General features: G+C 35.8%; 1 protein-coding gene across 4 annotated transcripts in view; it reads left to right on the top strand.

Annotated features, from left to right (window-relative positions):
- ADK (adenosine kinase) overlaps nt 1-16,389 on the top strand; it is a 549,091-nt gene extending 532,702 nt beyond the window's left edge. For all 4 annotated transcript variants that reach the window (XM_070364706.1, XM_070364703.1, XM_070364705.1 and 1 more), the window contains one exon: nt 15,592-16,389. In XM_070364706.1, coding sequence (XP_070220807.1) covers nt 15,592-15,716 — 125 coding nt within the window. In that variant the 3' untranslated portion in view covers nt 15,717-16,389. The remainder of the gene's footprint in view (nt 1-15,591) is intronic.
- The last annotated feature ends 533 nt before the right edge of the window (nt 16,390-16,922 follow it).

Genomic DNA, 16,922 nt, shown 5'->3' with positions numbered 1-16,922 from the left:
CTCAGGATCATAATCCTGAACATCAGTTCCTGGTGTTAATAGGCAATAGCATACAAGCCAGAGGCTCCCAGGAAGATTTCACAGAGTGTACTCAAGTTACCCAGTAGATGTCTAAATTTGATTTGCTAAAGTGCCTAGTTGGGATGTCCAGTGTCTCCAATAACAGTGCCTTTGTCATGTCCTACCTAGGATCTTTACTGCTATTTCTTACTGAAAGTGTTGTGAAATGCAGCTTCTCCACAGGAGTAGCAATGAGACTCCGATGAAGAGCGTTTGACGTACACTGAGCATACATACGTATGCCTGGGGCATAACCCTTGTTTCATTTTCTACGCAGTTACCTAAGCTTTAAGCCACAGAATTGTTCTTAACTTTTTAACTTTCATCAGCACCCACATCAAATCACTGTTTATTCTCCTTCCTACCCTTATTATCTGTCACTTTAGACCTGTGGTTCTCAAACTTGAGCGTGCATTAGAATTCAGAAACCCATGGAAGACTTGTTAAAAGATAAGTTGCTGGGTCCTGTCCTCAGAGTTTCTGATTTGATAACGTCTGGGATGGGGATTAGGTTACGCTAAAGCTGCTGGTATAGGAACAGCACTTAGAGAAACACTCCCAGAATACTGAAGGAGATGCCTATGTGATCTCTCTGCCAGCACTCTCTTTCCTAGTGAATTCATGTTACTCACTTCTGCCAGGATTATTTTTAAAGTATTTATATGGCTTTCCTAAAAACTGTAAAATCCTCAAGGATTAACACTGTTTTATCCATCTTTGAATCCTTTGATGTCTAGCACCTTACCTAGTAATGGCAGGTATTCAGTAGCTGTTGGTTGATTGAATCAATCAAAATACTTTTGATAGCATTCTAGGTTTTTATTTTCATTTGCTTCTTATACAAGTTTGTATAAGTATATGAGTGTTAGCGTGATAGTGGCATGAGTCTAATAAATTGAGGATTCACATTAGTCAGTGTTTTAATTTATAGCTTATTCCCTCTCTTAGAGCAGGCATGGGTAATAAAAATAAAAGTACAGCTTTTAAGTTGACTGTCTCATTTGCCGTGTGGAAGCATATATCTGATAACCATTGGTTTAGAAGGTATAGCAGACCAGTCTAAGAGAGCACATAAAATCATCACTGAAGTGTAGATACCTAAGAAAGATGGAAAATAACCAAATATTGAAAATCAAATTGACCTAGAAATGACAGCAAAATTTTCACAAAGAAAAGGACAGGGAGAATATAAAATTCAGCACTCTTAGTTGCTGTAAAATATTATTATCAGGTTTGCTTTAATTACATGGTAATGCCTCTGAGAACAAAGGTAATTACATGATAACTTATGTTACTATTCCCATATTATCTCTTAATAACTATGTGATTAACTCATCACTACCATACAGTGTGTAGTTCAATATTACTCATGTATAAAGAACATTGATGATGAGTTGGGGTGGGATGAGCGATGAAGATAGTAGAGAAAGCATAGTATTATAAATATCTAGAATGCAAATGATTCATTAGCTCATTGACCTAGTCCTCAAGGATCTGAACCAAAGCTGTGGAGAATACCATCAGTGTCTAAAATGAATCATGTGGCTTTGAAGACAACATACATAAAATATAGTAAGTTTACTGTGAGCAGTGAAATAGATAAGTGATTATAGGACATAAGGCATATACTTTCATGTTTTGAGAGGTTTTTAGTTTTAAGTAAGTATTAAGATTTATTTTTTAATGAAAAAAGACGTTCTTTCACCCATATCATTAAGCAGCATCTTGAGTTTGTACGTGCAGACTATGTGGTGAGGATGTACAGCACCAGAAACTCTTCATTCATTCATTGCTGATAGGATTGCAAAATGGTACAGCCACTTTGGAAAACGGTTTGGCATTTTCTTAAAAAACACACTCTTACTGTAAGATCTAACAATTGTGCTCCTTGGTTGCCCAAACGAATGGAAAACTTATACCTACATAAAAACCTGCACACGAATGTTTATAGCACTTTATTCATAATTGACAAAACTTATAAACAGTCAAGATGTCCTTCAGTAGATGACTGGATAAATAAACTGTAGTATATCCATTCCATGGAATATTATTCAGTCATAAAAAGAAACAAGCTGTCAAGCCATGAGGAGGACACAAAAGAAACTCAGACATACCACACTAAATGAAAGAAGCCAATTTGAAAGGGCTACAGATTGTATGAATCCTTTACTGAGAGGATAAGACTATGAAGAGAGTAAAGACATCAGTGATTGTCAAGGGGTGAGGAGGGAGTGAGAGGTATGAATAGATAGAGTACAGGGGTTTTTTGAGCAGTGAAACTATGCTATGTAGTATTGTAATGGTGTGTAACAAATCATTAGACATTTTCTTTTTTAATATGTCTTTGAATCCTATAGAATGAACAACATAAAGTGAACCCTAATATAAACCATGTACTTCAGTGAGTCATTATCGGTTCATTAATTGTTAACAGCATACCACACTAATGCAAGACGTTAATGATAGGGGAAATAAGGGATGTAGCAATGAGAGTGTATATAGGAGCCCTGTACTTACTGTTGAGTTTTAAATTAAAAAAAAAAAAAAGGCCAAAATGGAAAGACCTTTCTCCCACCCACCTCATTTTACTAGTATCTTCAGTTTGTGTGTGTGCCTTAAGTCTCCCAACTTTATCAGTTACAGTGCTCTGAGATTCTAAGGCCAGTATCCTATGGCCAGTGATCTCACCATTTGTACTAAAAAAGCTTATTCTATTGATGCTGAAGCTGAAACTCTAGTACTTTGGCCACCTCATGCGAAGAGTTGACTCACTGGAAATGACTCTGATGCTGGGAGGGGTTGGGGGCAGGAGGAGAAAGGGACGACAGAGGATGAGATGGCTGGATGGCATCACCGACTCGATGGACGTGAGTCTGAGTGAACTCCTGGTGTTGATGCTGAACAGGGAGGCCTGGCGTGCTGCGATTCATGGGGTCGCAAAGAGTCGGACCGGACTGAGCGACTGAACTGAACTGAACTGATTGATATCACATAATGACCACTCTATCCAAGTACAGTGAACCTTTCTGCTTAATTCTGGCAGGAATTCTCCCAGAATCCCTGCTAAGGAAGCATTGGTCCCTGAATTTCCATTTCAAAAGATGCAGACTGATGTATTTGGCATATGCCATCTACAAATGCAGTCTTCATGTGGGGAAGAAATACTGTACTAAGGTTGCCTCAAAAACTCTCTAAGGTGCCTCCTCTAACACTGCCTGTGTTTCCCTAAACCTGAGAATATAGAAGGTAGTGAAGATCTTTAGTTCTTGAGAAATCCTTCTGAGAATAATGACCAATTTCATTGTACTTAACACTCATACTGATTTACTTTACAGAAAGCTGTTCCCAAGTGGCTACAATTATTAATAAATTCTAAAAGCATGAATGGAAAACTATCAGAATAAAACATCACTTAGCTGAAATTCTTGAATGAGTTGTTCATAAACATTTTCTGAATAATTAAATGTTCCATGTTATCCTTTAAAATGTTTATTGATTTTTTTCTGATTATAAAAGTAATATTACTTACTATAGAATATTTAGGAAATAAAAGGAAACAGGAAGTAAAAATCATCTCCGAAATCTGGAAATGATCATAATTCTTCAGACATATAAGAATTTTGCTTTTTTACTGTTTTGAATAAACATGTTTCTAAAATACATTGCAAAGATCTGACCAAAGAGTAAAAATGGAGGGAAACACATGTAGGAATTTAATAAAATCAGAATGAGTACAGATGTACTCTACTATCTTTGCAACTCTTATGTAAACCTAAAATTATTTCAAAATAAAATGTTTGAAAATGTTTGGAACAAGATGGATTACTTAAAATATGGTGGTGGAACAAAAATGTAAGTCTGGGAAAAATGAAAGTTGGTTACTACCAATCATGACACTCAATTTCTAAATGGAGTAAATAATTGAATGACCATAAGTGAACTAAAAGAAAATATGAGCTGATATTTATCTGAACTCATGGTATGAAGACCTGTCTCAACCCAAATTCAGTGAAAAAAACTATTAAAAGATAAATATATCGATGTAGCAATAGAAATAAAAGGCGAGTGACAAAATAACAGGAAGTACTCTCAACATAAGTAGGAGACAAACTGGAAGAATGTCTTTTAGAAATCAATAATAGAAGAGAAATACTCTGGTAGGAGAACAAGTAAAAGCTGTCATCAGACGGCTCATAAAAAGAAGCACTACAAATGGCTAGTAAGCATATGAGCAAAAAAAGTTTTCAACCTCCCTAATAAACAAAGAACTGTAAGTTAAAACAAAATTCGGCCTTTCACTTTTTAAATTATCAAACAGATTTTTTATAGCAAGAATGCTGTTGGGTATATACATTAATAACATCATTTTGAAAAGGAGTTTGGCAATATGAATAAAAAGCCTTAAAATTAATTACCTTTGGGGCTCCCCTGGTGGTCTAGTGACTAAGATTCTGAGCTCCCAGTGCAGAGGGCCTGGGTTCTATCCCTGGTCAAGGAACTGGATCCCACATATACCAAGATCTGATGCATCTAAATAAATAAATAAATTTTAAAAATTAATTACCTTTCAAGAAATATATCCTAAGAAAATTAAAATTTTAAATTGTGCACAATAAGTGTTACTAAAATGTTATAAAGATATTTACTACAATGTTATTTATAGTAGTAAAAAAAATTAGAAATACACCTAAATATCCAGTAATCAGTCCAGTTCAGTTCAGTCATTCAGTCATGTCTGACTCTCTGCGACCCCATGAATTGCAGCACGCCAGGCCTCCCTGTCCATCACCAACTCCCGGAGTTCACTCAGACTCACATCCATCGAGTCAGTGATGCCATCCAGCCATCTCATCCTCTGTCGTCCCCTTCTCCTCCTGCCCCCAATCCCTCCCAGCAATATCCAATAATAGGATTAAGTAAATTATACTGCATCTACATTTAAAATGCATGGTCTCTAAGAATATTTAAAGATATGGGAAAATGTTTCTAATAAAGTTTTTATTACAGAAATAATACCTGTAAGCAGTAGAAAATACAACAGCACAAAAAGGAAATGTATATATATCATAGAAGTACTATATTTATATGTAATGAAAGGTAAGCATTGCTTCCACCCCAGGCCTCTAATTCCCCTCTGTGAGGTAGCTTTGGTTGCTGGTATTTATTGAATCCATCCATAAATATTCTGTGTTTGTGCAAGTTTGTATATGTATACATATCCTAGTTTTCATCAAATGAGAGTATACAGGGCTTACTTGAGTTTTCATTTACTTTTATCTTGGAAATTGTCTCATAGCAGCTTAATGAAGATCTAACTCATTTTAGTTAACTGCTTTCTATAATTCCGTCGCATGGATTTAACTGGTCACCTCTTCAAATTGTTGGATTTTTTTTTTTTTTTTTTTACATAAACCATATAGCCATATGTGATGATAATCAGAAAACCTAACTTGTGTTTTTACTGTGAATGTTGAATGAACAGTAATGGAGTCTACTGGGTTTTTAGTTCCAGCCACCACGAAAAATATTAGTAAAGGAACTATATATGAAAAGGAAAATACTGACTTGTAGATTTCATTCATTTCCTTCTAAAATTTTCCTGGCTGCTACGTGTCTTTAAGACTTTCATAATTACTGACAGTATTTCTGTTTTCTGTGGATGACACTAAGAAAATTCTACATGTTGTATGTTTTCTACAGTAACTACATGGAATGGACAACTTGAGCTAGGAAATCTCATTGCCTTTTGCCCACACTAGCCATCACGCCTCTCTGTGCTTTGAGAAAAAAAACTTAGTACTCCTTTCAGCACAGTTTAAATTATGTGTCAGGTCTCATCTCAGACACTGAATTCATGCTGATTGAATGCTAAAATTGACCACTCTCTTTAACAGCAGTAAAAGAAAAGTCCACATGAAATTAACCAGAAGATAGTAAACCATTCTGGTTGTTAATGGACAGAGGTTTATTCTGAGAACTCTGGGTCTGTGATTGCTCCAAGATTCAGAGCCCTAGAAACCAAATTCAGTGTCAGTGAGAAGCCTTCAGTTACTGTGCCTCAGCAGCCCGAGACCTAAGGTCCATGACGTGACCAAAAGTGGGAGAGGCCCTGGAGTAAGCCTATCCATGAAAGGATCAAAGAGAGGTTAAGAGTCACAGAGAGAAGGCACTCAAGTTAAAAGGGACAACCACTGCCTCAGCATGTGAGTTCTTGATTTGGAAACCTGTACTGCTGTTTCTCGTTCACCAGTTGTATGCCTCCTGTTCCTGTTCTCATGGTTGTTTTGCGAGGCATATACACAGAGCCTTACCATTCATTTTTAACATGATATACTGACAAGGACCATAAGCTAATGGCCTCCCCACAAAGAGCTTCTAAAGTACTTTTTCATATTGAACACCCATGCCAAGTCAGTTATTTAAAATTTTACTTCTTCTTTGGCCCAGAGTCTTTACTGAAACAGTACAAAATTCTTTTTTAATTTATCTGCAAGCCATATTTATCTGCTGTAGTGTCTGCTAGCTGCAGTCTTTGTAATTCATCACATTCAGTGAATGAAACATGAATAAGCACTTTGTTTACCTGCTGGCACAGTATTTGTATATACTCACAGCATATTGTATTTTTCCTACCTAAAAATACTTTATTGAAATAATATCCTAAAAATACAGAGAACTTTAAAAAACTGGGGTGGGAGAGCCAAAAATTCTACAGAAAAATAAGCAAAAGATCAGAAAAAACAATTCACAGAAAGAGGTTAGTTTTTTAAACATAGAACAAGGTCTTCAATCTCACCCATAGTAAGAGAGATGCAAATTAAAGTTACATTGAGATATGTTTCTAACCCATCAGATTGGCAAAAAATCAAAAGTTTGACAGTGTACTCTGTTATTGAGGTTGTGGGGAAACATGTGCTCATAAACATTACTAGTGGAAATGCAAAAGGTTTAACCCCAAGGAAGGGGAATTTGGCAGTATCTAACAAAACTACTTACGTATTTATCCTTCAACCCCAAAAATGCCACTTCTAGAAATTTACCCAAAAGATACACACACACACACCCAATAGCACAAAAGCACACATGCAAAATGTTATTCATTACAGAATTATTTGTAATTTCAAAGCATTAAAAACTGGTGAACATTCACACATAGGAGATGGAGTGAATGAACTGTGGTGTATCCATACAATAAGCTGCTATGCAGCTGTAAAAAAGAATGGGGAAAATCTCTTATGTATTAGTATGCAGTGATGTCAGGAGATATTTTAAGTGAAAAAAGGGCATATATTCTGTGCCACTCCTTTTGTAATAAAAAAAGAGGAAATAAAATGCACAGATTATCTGCTTACTTGTACAAAAATAAATACAGGAGTTCAATTCAGTAGCTCATTCATGTCCAACTCTTTGCGACCCCATGGATTGCAGCACAACAGGCCTCCCTGTCCATCACCAACTCCTAGAGTTTACTCAAACTCATGTCCATTGAGTTGGTGATGCCATCCAACCATCTTATCCTCTGTCGTCCCCTTCTCCCGCCTTCAGTCTCTCCCAGCATCAGGGTCTTTTCAAATGAGTCCTTTGTTCTTCGCATCAGGTAGCCAAAGTACTGGAGTTTCAGCCTCAGCATCACTCCTTCCACAATGAATATTCAGGATTGATTTCCTTTAGGATGGACTGGTTGGATCTCCTTGCTGTCCAAGGGACTTAAGAGTCTTCTCCAACACCACAGTTCAAAAGCATCAATTCTTTGAGACTCATCTTTCTTTATAGTCCAGCTCTTGCATCCATACATTACTACTGGAAAAACCATAGCTTTGACTAGACGGACCTTTGTCAGCAAAGTAATGTCTCTGCTTTTTAACATGCTGTCTAGGTTAGTCATAACTTTTCTTCCAAAAAGTAAGCGTCTTTTAATTTCATGGGTGCAGCCACCATCTGCAGTGATTTTGGAGCCAAAAAAATAAAGTCAGCCACTGTTTCCACTGTTTCCCCATCTATTTGCCATGAAGTGATGGGACCGGATGCCATGATCTTAGTTTTCTGAATGCTGAGCTTTAAGCCAACTTTTTCACTCTCCTCTTTCACTTTCATCAAGAGGTTCTTTTGCTCTTCTTCACTTTCTGCCATAAGGGTGGTGTCATGTGCATATCTGAGGTTATTGATATTTCTCCTGGAAATCTTGATTCCAGCTTGTGCTTCATCCAGTCCAGCATTTCTCATGAAGACAAACCAAAAAACAGTGAAATTGGGTACCTCCAATGGTGAGAACATAGGGTAAAAGAAAGTGACACTTCTCTGAGCATACCTTTTTTAGAATTTTTAATATTCTACATATGTTTAAAGAAATATTAAGTTAATAAGGATGAAAGTGAGGGATGAAAATTGAAATCGTGACCCCCACATTTTTTTCGGTCTTAAGTAAGTGAACCATTCTGAAAGAGTCAGTTCCTAGGCAGGCTGATAAGAAGTTTGGGGGTTCCCAAGGAGAGAGGGGTCTGGAATTCTCAAGGAGGAGGAAAGGACAAACATTTTTTCCCTCTACATTCCTTAGGATTATATAACAATAATGTATCCTGCTTGAGGACAGTTTCTGGAAAAAACCTTCAGGCTAATCCTGTTATCTTAAAATGTAAATTATGGGAGTGGGTCTAGTAAGGTCTTTACAACCTCCAGACATTCTTTTGATTCACTGTAATAGCTAATTAAAAGTATATAACTCCATTGCTAACACTAGTGAGGGGGTACTCTTTCTGCCCCCTTCTGATGTCTATGTCAGAAGCTTTCTCTATCTTTTATACTTTAATACAACTTTATTACACAAAAGCTCTGAGCGATCAAGCCTCGTCTCTGGCCCCGGATTAAATTCTTCTCTGGAGGCCAAGAGTCCCGGTGTCTTTCGTGGTTCAGCAACAACCTGTCAATTCTGAAGTGGAGTAAAAAGGAGAACCAATGTAAAGAGCGTACTGAACACAGTATTTGAGCACATTGGAGAACAGCAAACCAATTCTAAACTGTTTTTAATAGATTTGGGGTTTTGTAAAATTAGTAGTGAAGCAATTTGAAGCTATTTTGGAGATAGTATAAAACTGAGCCAATAAATATTTTGATATTGTTGAAAGCTAGGGTTTTCACTATGGAAAAAAGTACAGAATCATAATAATGGACTGGAGAAAGGTAAGAAAGAGCGCTATAAGGATGGATTGGAACTGAAAGTATTGGTGTCAATTCAATATCTAAAATAGGTCTGTGTACACATGTATATACATACATACACATTTATGTGTGTACACATAATACGTACATAAATGTGTATGTATGTATGTGTATGTGTATCTGTACATGTGTATAAGTACATACTTCCTAGCTTCATTTGCTGTCAGGGTCTAGAAGCAAAGAATGCACCTACCTCCCACACTGTGGTCTCTAATACCATTTTACCCTAATAGGAAATAGGTATCCTTGGGAAAATGGCAGGTTCTAAGGCTGAGATAGGGTGGGTTTAAGATGAGCCAAGAATATAATTCCAAAAAGTAAGGAAGTACTCAAAGATACTATGAGGGCATATCCAAGGGCACCTGAGCCAGCTTGTAGGTGCTCCCACTGGTAAAAACTGGGACATTTTGAGCACCATATAGAGCTGTATTGAATTATAAACTATTGATTAAAAAATAAAAGTCTGTGCCTCCTTATTGATATATAAATAGATGAAAAATAGTAAATGAGATAAGAGATAAGCTCTTACATATAGAATGTTGAAAGCTGACAGGTAAATGTGAAGGGAGTGCTGGAGTTAGAAAATCATCATGGTTTAAGTTGCTTCAGTTAGGAATTATGAGTGAATACTAAATTTGGGAGAAGGGATTGGGATTCTTTATAGGGAGCAGAATATTTGCATGGTATTAAAGTGTCTACCAGCAGACTCCTTGTTAGATGCAAGGGAAAAATATAACTATACAGTGGAGAAGTAGGACATCTTGATCAGGTGATCAAAATTATCACCAGTGAATAGCAGCCAGACACAATGTGTTCCTAAATGTGATACCCTTGAGAAGCACACAACATAATTTTTCTAGTATTCTGGCCAGGAATGCATAATCTGAATTTAATCATGAAGAAATATCAGACAAACCAAAATGAGCATTACTCTATTAAATACGGAGTAGGGGAAGACTGTATTCTTCAAAAATGTCCTTGTCACAAAAGTCGAAGGAAATGTTCAAGATAAAGGAAACTAAAAAGATGACAAATCCTAGACTAAATTCTATCCTAGATGGAAGAAAAATGCTATGAAGGGTATTAATGGGTCATTGACAAAACTGGAATATGAACAGGCAATTAGATAACAGTATTCTAACAGTACTACTGAAGTCGATGACTATGGTTATCCATGAGACTAGCCTTATTCTCAGGAAAGATGCATAGATAGATTTAAAGGTAAAGGGCATGACAAATGCCACTTCTTCTCAATTAGTTCAGTGGAGAAATTTGTATAAAAAAGAGAAGATGGGCCCAAAAAGAGCAAAATGTTGACAGTAAGTACATCCAGGTAAAGGATGTATGGATACTATTGGCATTGTTTGCAAGTTTTCTTTCTTTTGGCAAGTTTTCTGAATTCGAAATTATTTCCAAATGTAGTTTTTAAAAAATACATTTTAGGTCAGCTAACAATAAAAATCTAAACTTAAAAAAATTGTACTGAAAAACATTATGCTAAGCAAACTAAGGCAGATACAAAAGGCCAGGGGTGGGAGGGAATGGAGAGTTTAATAAAAGTATAGTTTCTGTTGGAATAATGAAAATATTCTGGAAATTGATAGAAATGATGGTTACACTACACTGCAAATAAACTTAATGCCTTGAATTGTACACTTTAAAATGGTTGAAATGGTAACTTTGAGGTTATGTATATTTTATGCAATAAAAAAGGTATCTTGGGAATGTTTCTTATTATGAAATAATTTCCTATGATTCTTTAAATATAAGCTTCTTTATTTTTTTAAACTATTTTGTACAACTTGTGAAGACTCATATCAGCTACTTTATGAAGGTTCAACTTATAACTGATTATATAACATCTGTAGTTCATCTCAGTTAGAATTAAAAATAGTTTGTTAAAGAACTGATATTCACTCAGGGCAAAGGTCTAAGCTTTTTTTCTCCATCCAGGTTTTCCACTTGTCAAAGCAAATGTCTCTTCAGGGGACTTCACTTCAATCATCAACTAGCTCTTCTATTATAAAGAGGATGCTGGTACTTATGCTTCTCAAAAATATTTCATAAACACAAGCTTTCTTTTTCTCAGAAAGAACATACCAGGAGGAATGAGGAAAACAGATGTTCCTTATAAGTCTTCTAATAGACGTGTTTCCATTGTAAGCCGATCTGACTGAATTTGGCATCTGCTCCATTCACTGTGTGGGCTGAACCGTTTAGTCTCACAGTTTGGCTGAAAGTTAATATTGACCTTTGACTGTTACCTGAAAACTCAATGATAAAATACTCTTACTAAACCTCTTGAGAGAATGATTTCACATTCTAAGCAAATGTCTTCAAAATACATCACTCCATTAACCAAATTAATTATTCTTTGGTTGGGCGTACTTATTTATTTTATTGGATACAGCATTCCCCAAATCTGACAAGGGAGAAGCCTGTGTGGTCAGAATGGTAGAAGAGAAAGAACATAAATCTCTTATAATGCTCTCTACAGGTCACTATACCACAGCTTTTAAATTAACCTTAACCCCTCAGCTGCCCAGGGCCGATGAGGCCTAAAAGTCTGGCTACAGAACAGTTCCTCATTATCATCTGTTCTTCTGCGTAGAGTACTGCTATAGCATCTTGGGTTTTCCTTAGAGGGGAAGTAGCCCCAGGTTTTTCTGTTGTTGACTATGGTATTTGTAACTACAACAATTTTTTATGTAGTTTTATTGCAGTATAATTGACATACAATAAACTGCACATGTTTAAAGTGTACAGTTTTACAAATGCTGACATATGTATACACCCATGGACCATCACTGTGGACACATTTACTGCGTCCGTACTATTTGGATTGCTTCCAATTTGGGGCTATGCCAAATGAAGCTGGTCTGAACATTCAAATACAAACCATGGTTAAATACCCAGAAATAGAAAGACTGAGTCTTTTGATAGGTGTATGTTTTAAGACACCGATAACTGTTTTCAAAAAGAGTCTTACTTTATAGTCTCATAATCCGTATTTTGGGCTTTCCGGTGTCTCTGAGGTAAAGAATTTGCCTGCCAGTGCAGGAGACGCAGGAAACTCAGGTTCAGTCCCTGGGTTGGGAAGATCCCCTGGAGGAGGAAATGGCTACCCACTCCAGTATTCTTGCCTGGAGAATCCCATGGACAGAGGAGCCTGGCGGGCTGCAGTCCATGGGGTCACAAAGAGTCGGACGCAACTGAATGACTGAGCACACGCACAGGCGATCGGTACTGGAGCGTTTCAGTTCATCTGTGCTCTTGCCAACACTTGCTTTGTCAGTCTTCTTTCATTTTAGCCTTTCTAGGGATGGGCAGTGGTATTTCATGGTGGCTTTAATTAGCATTTTTCTAACAGATAATAATGTTGAACATCTTTTCCTGTGCTTGTTTGACATGTTTATCTTCTTCACTAAAATGTTTGTGTAAAAGTGTTTAATTTAGCAAAGTCAAAATTATTTTTTCTTTCATAAAAGTTTACACTTTTTATGTCCTAAGATCTTTGGCAAGTTCAAAATCACAAAGATTTTCTCATAAGTTTTCTTTTCAGTTTTATAGTTTTAGCTCTTGCATTTAGACCTATGATCCATTTCAAGTTAATTTTGTGGTTGGTGTGAAGAAGGGTAGTAGTGTATGTGTTTTTTATGTTTTCACATATGGCCCATCCAGCTCTTCTAAGAACATTTGTTTAAAAAGAAGTCTATTATAATAACATGGAAAAAAAGAAAGATTATCCTTTCTCCATTGAATTGCTTAATACCTTTATAAAAATCAGTTGACCATATAGAAGTAAGTTTATTTCTGGATTGTCTGTTCAGTTTCACTGATTTATTTGTCCATTTTAATGCCTGTACCACAGTGTCTAAATTATTTTAGTTCTATAGTAAATTTTTAAATCAAGTACTCTTGTTTTCAGAGTTCTGTTTTAATTAGTCTAAATTCTTTGCATTTCCACATAAATTTTAGAATCAGCTTGTCAGTTTCTTTTAGAAAAGCTTGCTGGAATTTTGGTTGATATTACATTGAATCAGTAGAGGTGATAGCAATATTGAGTCTTCTGTTCTCTGAATAGTTTATAGCTCTTCATCTTACTTAGCTTGTTTTTTATCTCTCAGCATTGTTTTTTGTTTGTTTTGGGTTGTTTTCTCAGCATTATTTTGTCATTTTCAGTGTTGAGGTCTTACACAGCTTTTGTCAGATTTAGGTATTTCACATGTTTGGTAGTATGGTGAAGAGTATTTTTAATATCAATTTCTAACTGTTCATTGCTGGCATGTACAATTGCTATATATACACACATTACTAGTACAAAAATTCAGTTGATTTTTGTATAGGAATCTTACATCATCCTGCAACTTCACTAAACTAACTTAGTAGTTCAAGTTAACTTTTTTCTAGATTCCATAGGAATTTTTAGATAGACTAGGATTTCTCAGTTTGGGTATTATTGACATCATAGGATATTTAGCAGCATCCCTGGGCTCTACCCTCTAGTTGCCATTAGCACCCTCTGGCACAAATATGACATTGCCACATGTTCTCCAGGAGGCAGAATTGCCACTGTTGAGAACCATAGATATAGGTGGTCATGCCATCTGCAAATGAAGACAGTTCTACCTCATTTTCAATTTTGATGCCTTTTCTTTCTTTTGTTTGCCTTAATGCACGGGCTAGAGTCTACATTACAACGTTTAAGAACAAACATTCTTTCCTTGTTCTCAATTCTAAGGGGAGAAACACTTCATCATCCTCTATTAAGAATTATATTAACTGCAAGGTTTTCATAGAAGTTCCCTTCTGTTACTAGTTTGTTGAAAGTTTTTTTTAGAAATCCATCTTGGGTTTCATCAAATGCTTTTTCAGCATCTATGAAGATGACCTTATGATTTTCCTGATTAATATGGTAGATTACATTGATTGATTTTTGAAAGTTAAACCAACCTTGCATTTCACCTTATCATGAATTACTATCTTTTTAAATATACTGTTGGATTGGATTTGCTAAAATATTTGCATCTTTTCTGATTATACTATCAGAGTAAAGCTGGCCTCAAAGAGTGAGTCAGAAAATATCCTTTTTAGTTTTCTAGAGTTTGTATAACATTGGCATTATTTTTCTTCTTTAAATGTTTGGTAGAATTCAGCAGTGACACCATCTGAACTGGAATTTTCTTTATGGGAAGCTTTTTAATTTTAAAATTAAATGTTTAGTAAACACAAGGCTATTCAGATTATCTGTTTCTTCCTGAGTGAGCTTTGATAGATTGTGTATCTCCAGAAGTTTGTCTTACTTGTCAAATCTGAACACCTTATAGTTCTATAACACTTTGTTGGCATTAAGTTGTTAATAACGTTTCCTTATCCTTTTAGCGTGCGTAGATGCTATGGTGATATGATGTCTCTTATTATCAGTAGTGACCATTTATGTCTCTCCTCTTTTTTTTTCCTTCTCAGTCTGTGTAAATGTTTATCGTACTTTGATTCCTATTTCCATCTTCTTAACTCGGTAACTGTCAGGCTCTGCCTGGGTTTTCCTTCCATGAATCATGGCCTGGTAGTTTTCCTCATTTGTTTCCCTTCTTTCATGTATCTTTTGTGACTGATGTACTATATTTGAAAAACTTAGTTTCATATACTTTGTTTTTAAAGTTGTTTCTGAAGAAAGGGTAAATCTGATTCTTTTATTTCATCTTGATTGGAAGCAAAAGGCCTCAGCATTGTTATTTAATCATATTTATTTTAATGTCAAACTGATCCATGGTGCTTGACTCTACATATTATTTCTCTGATACTTCTGGGAGTGAAAAAGGTATATAAAAGGTCCTTCATAACTTTTCAACTCTCAGATTTGTTCTTGGAGAGATATCCAGATGAGAGAGTTTTTCCCAAATAACAGTTCTCTAGGAATAACAGCAATACAGAAGGAATTTAGAGAGATAGGCAGAGGTTTTAGAGCTCTGCTCTAAACCTATTTAGAGCTCATAATTTCTCAGCTATAAAGACCAAAGATAATACTATTTGGCCAGTAATTCTTTCTTACAACCTTTTATTGTCAAAGTTAAAGGAAAGCATGAGCGTTTATGCCTAGAAAGACTAGACTGACTTGATGATGGGTTGTTACGTCCCAACTTGAGCTCTTTAAAAGAATTCTTAGGGAAGAACCCTCTAACCCCGGAGGTTTGACACTTCACTATCAAGACTAAAGAAAGGCATAGGTATGTAGACCATATTTTGTTCTGACCATATGACATTTCTGATGCTATTACACAGTACTCATGTTTCTCCCTTCTGTCTGTGTTCCAGGTTTTCTGTCTCAGCTGGTCTCTGACAAGCCTCTCACTGAATGCGTCCGTGCTGGCCACTATGCTGCAAGTGTCATAATTAGGAGGACTGGCTGCACCTTTCCTGAGAAGCCAGACTTCCACTGATGGAAAAGCATGAAACTGCATCCCAGGAGTACAGACACTGCCCTGATTGTTTCCTGAGAATTCCCATATTAATAAAAAAGAAAATGAAATGCCACCTTTCCTACTATAATAATGTTGATTCTTAATTTAGGGGGTACAGTAATGCACAATAGAATCTTTGTTCTCTCAACAACCTAAAGTAGGAGGTTTATTTCCATAGTCTGATAGTGCCAGGTAAATGTCAATTAAACAGAAATATAGTATTTCAATTGATTTTTGTTTCATTTTCCATTGCATTGTAAATTCATGTGTACTAAGCAAAGTGATCATTTTTTTACATTTCTGCTTTGAATGCAGATGCAATTTAATATAATAGATTTTTTAAAGGAATTAAAGATAATACATAAATCTTTAGCTTTTATACAAATATATTTAATTCAGAAGTGTGTTTATACACATATACACACATGTGTTCATATATGTACCACATATATACATGACAAATGGTTAAATAAGGTGCAGAAATATTTATCTTTGCAAGTTATGCAAGTTCATCAGTGTGTACTCAAACATGTAATAAATTTTGGATAATTAATTTGCCAAATTATAAGCTATATTACAATATTCAAGTCATAATCTTATATTTACTTATGGTACTCTGTATTTGATACAAATAAAAACTTGTCATAAAGGGCTTTTTTTCTGTCTTTGTCCTGTACTCAGCAAACTAAGGAAGAAAGATAACTGTCTAATCCTGGGTCCTGAAATAGCTGATCTGTTTATGGAGATAGAAAAAACAACATAACACATCAAAAAATAACTTAGTATTGGAGACCAGTAAGCCACTGTTTTCAGGAAGACGGAATGGTATGATATAACTTATGGGGAATGCCCTGGCAGACCAGTGGTAAGGACTTCATATTTCTGCTCCAGGAGGCACAGCTTCAGTCCCTGGTCAGGGAATTAAGATCCTACATGCTGGGTAGCATACCCCCCACCCCCCAAAAAATCTTAAAAAAATGGAACCTCTAGAGTCAGACTTACTTACCTTGATAAGAGCTTAGCCTCTTGAACGTCAATTTCCTTTCTATAAAATGGAATCATAACCCCTATGTATGAGGTCATTGAGATGATTCAAGAGGAGATACTAGGTACAAAATGCTTGTTACAAGTCTAATAAGAACCTACTATTGTTATGATTATTGTTACTGAAGAAGAAGAAAATCA

This window comes from Bos mutus, chromosome 28 (assembly GCF_027580195.1).
Source record: "Bos mutus isolate GX-2022 chromosome 28, NWIPB_WYAK_1.1, whole genome shotgun sequence".
Taxonomy (NCBI): Eukaryota; Metazoa; Chordata; class Mammalia; order Artiodactyla; family Bovidae; genus Bos; species Bos mutus.
The sequence above is the reverse complement of the archived record's forward strand: the minus strand, read 5'-3'. Positions and strand labels throughout refer to the sequence as shown.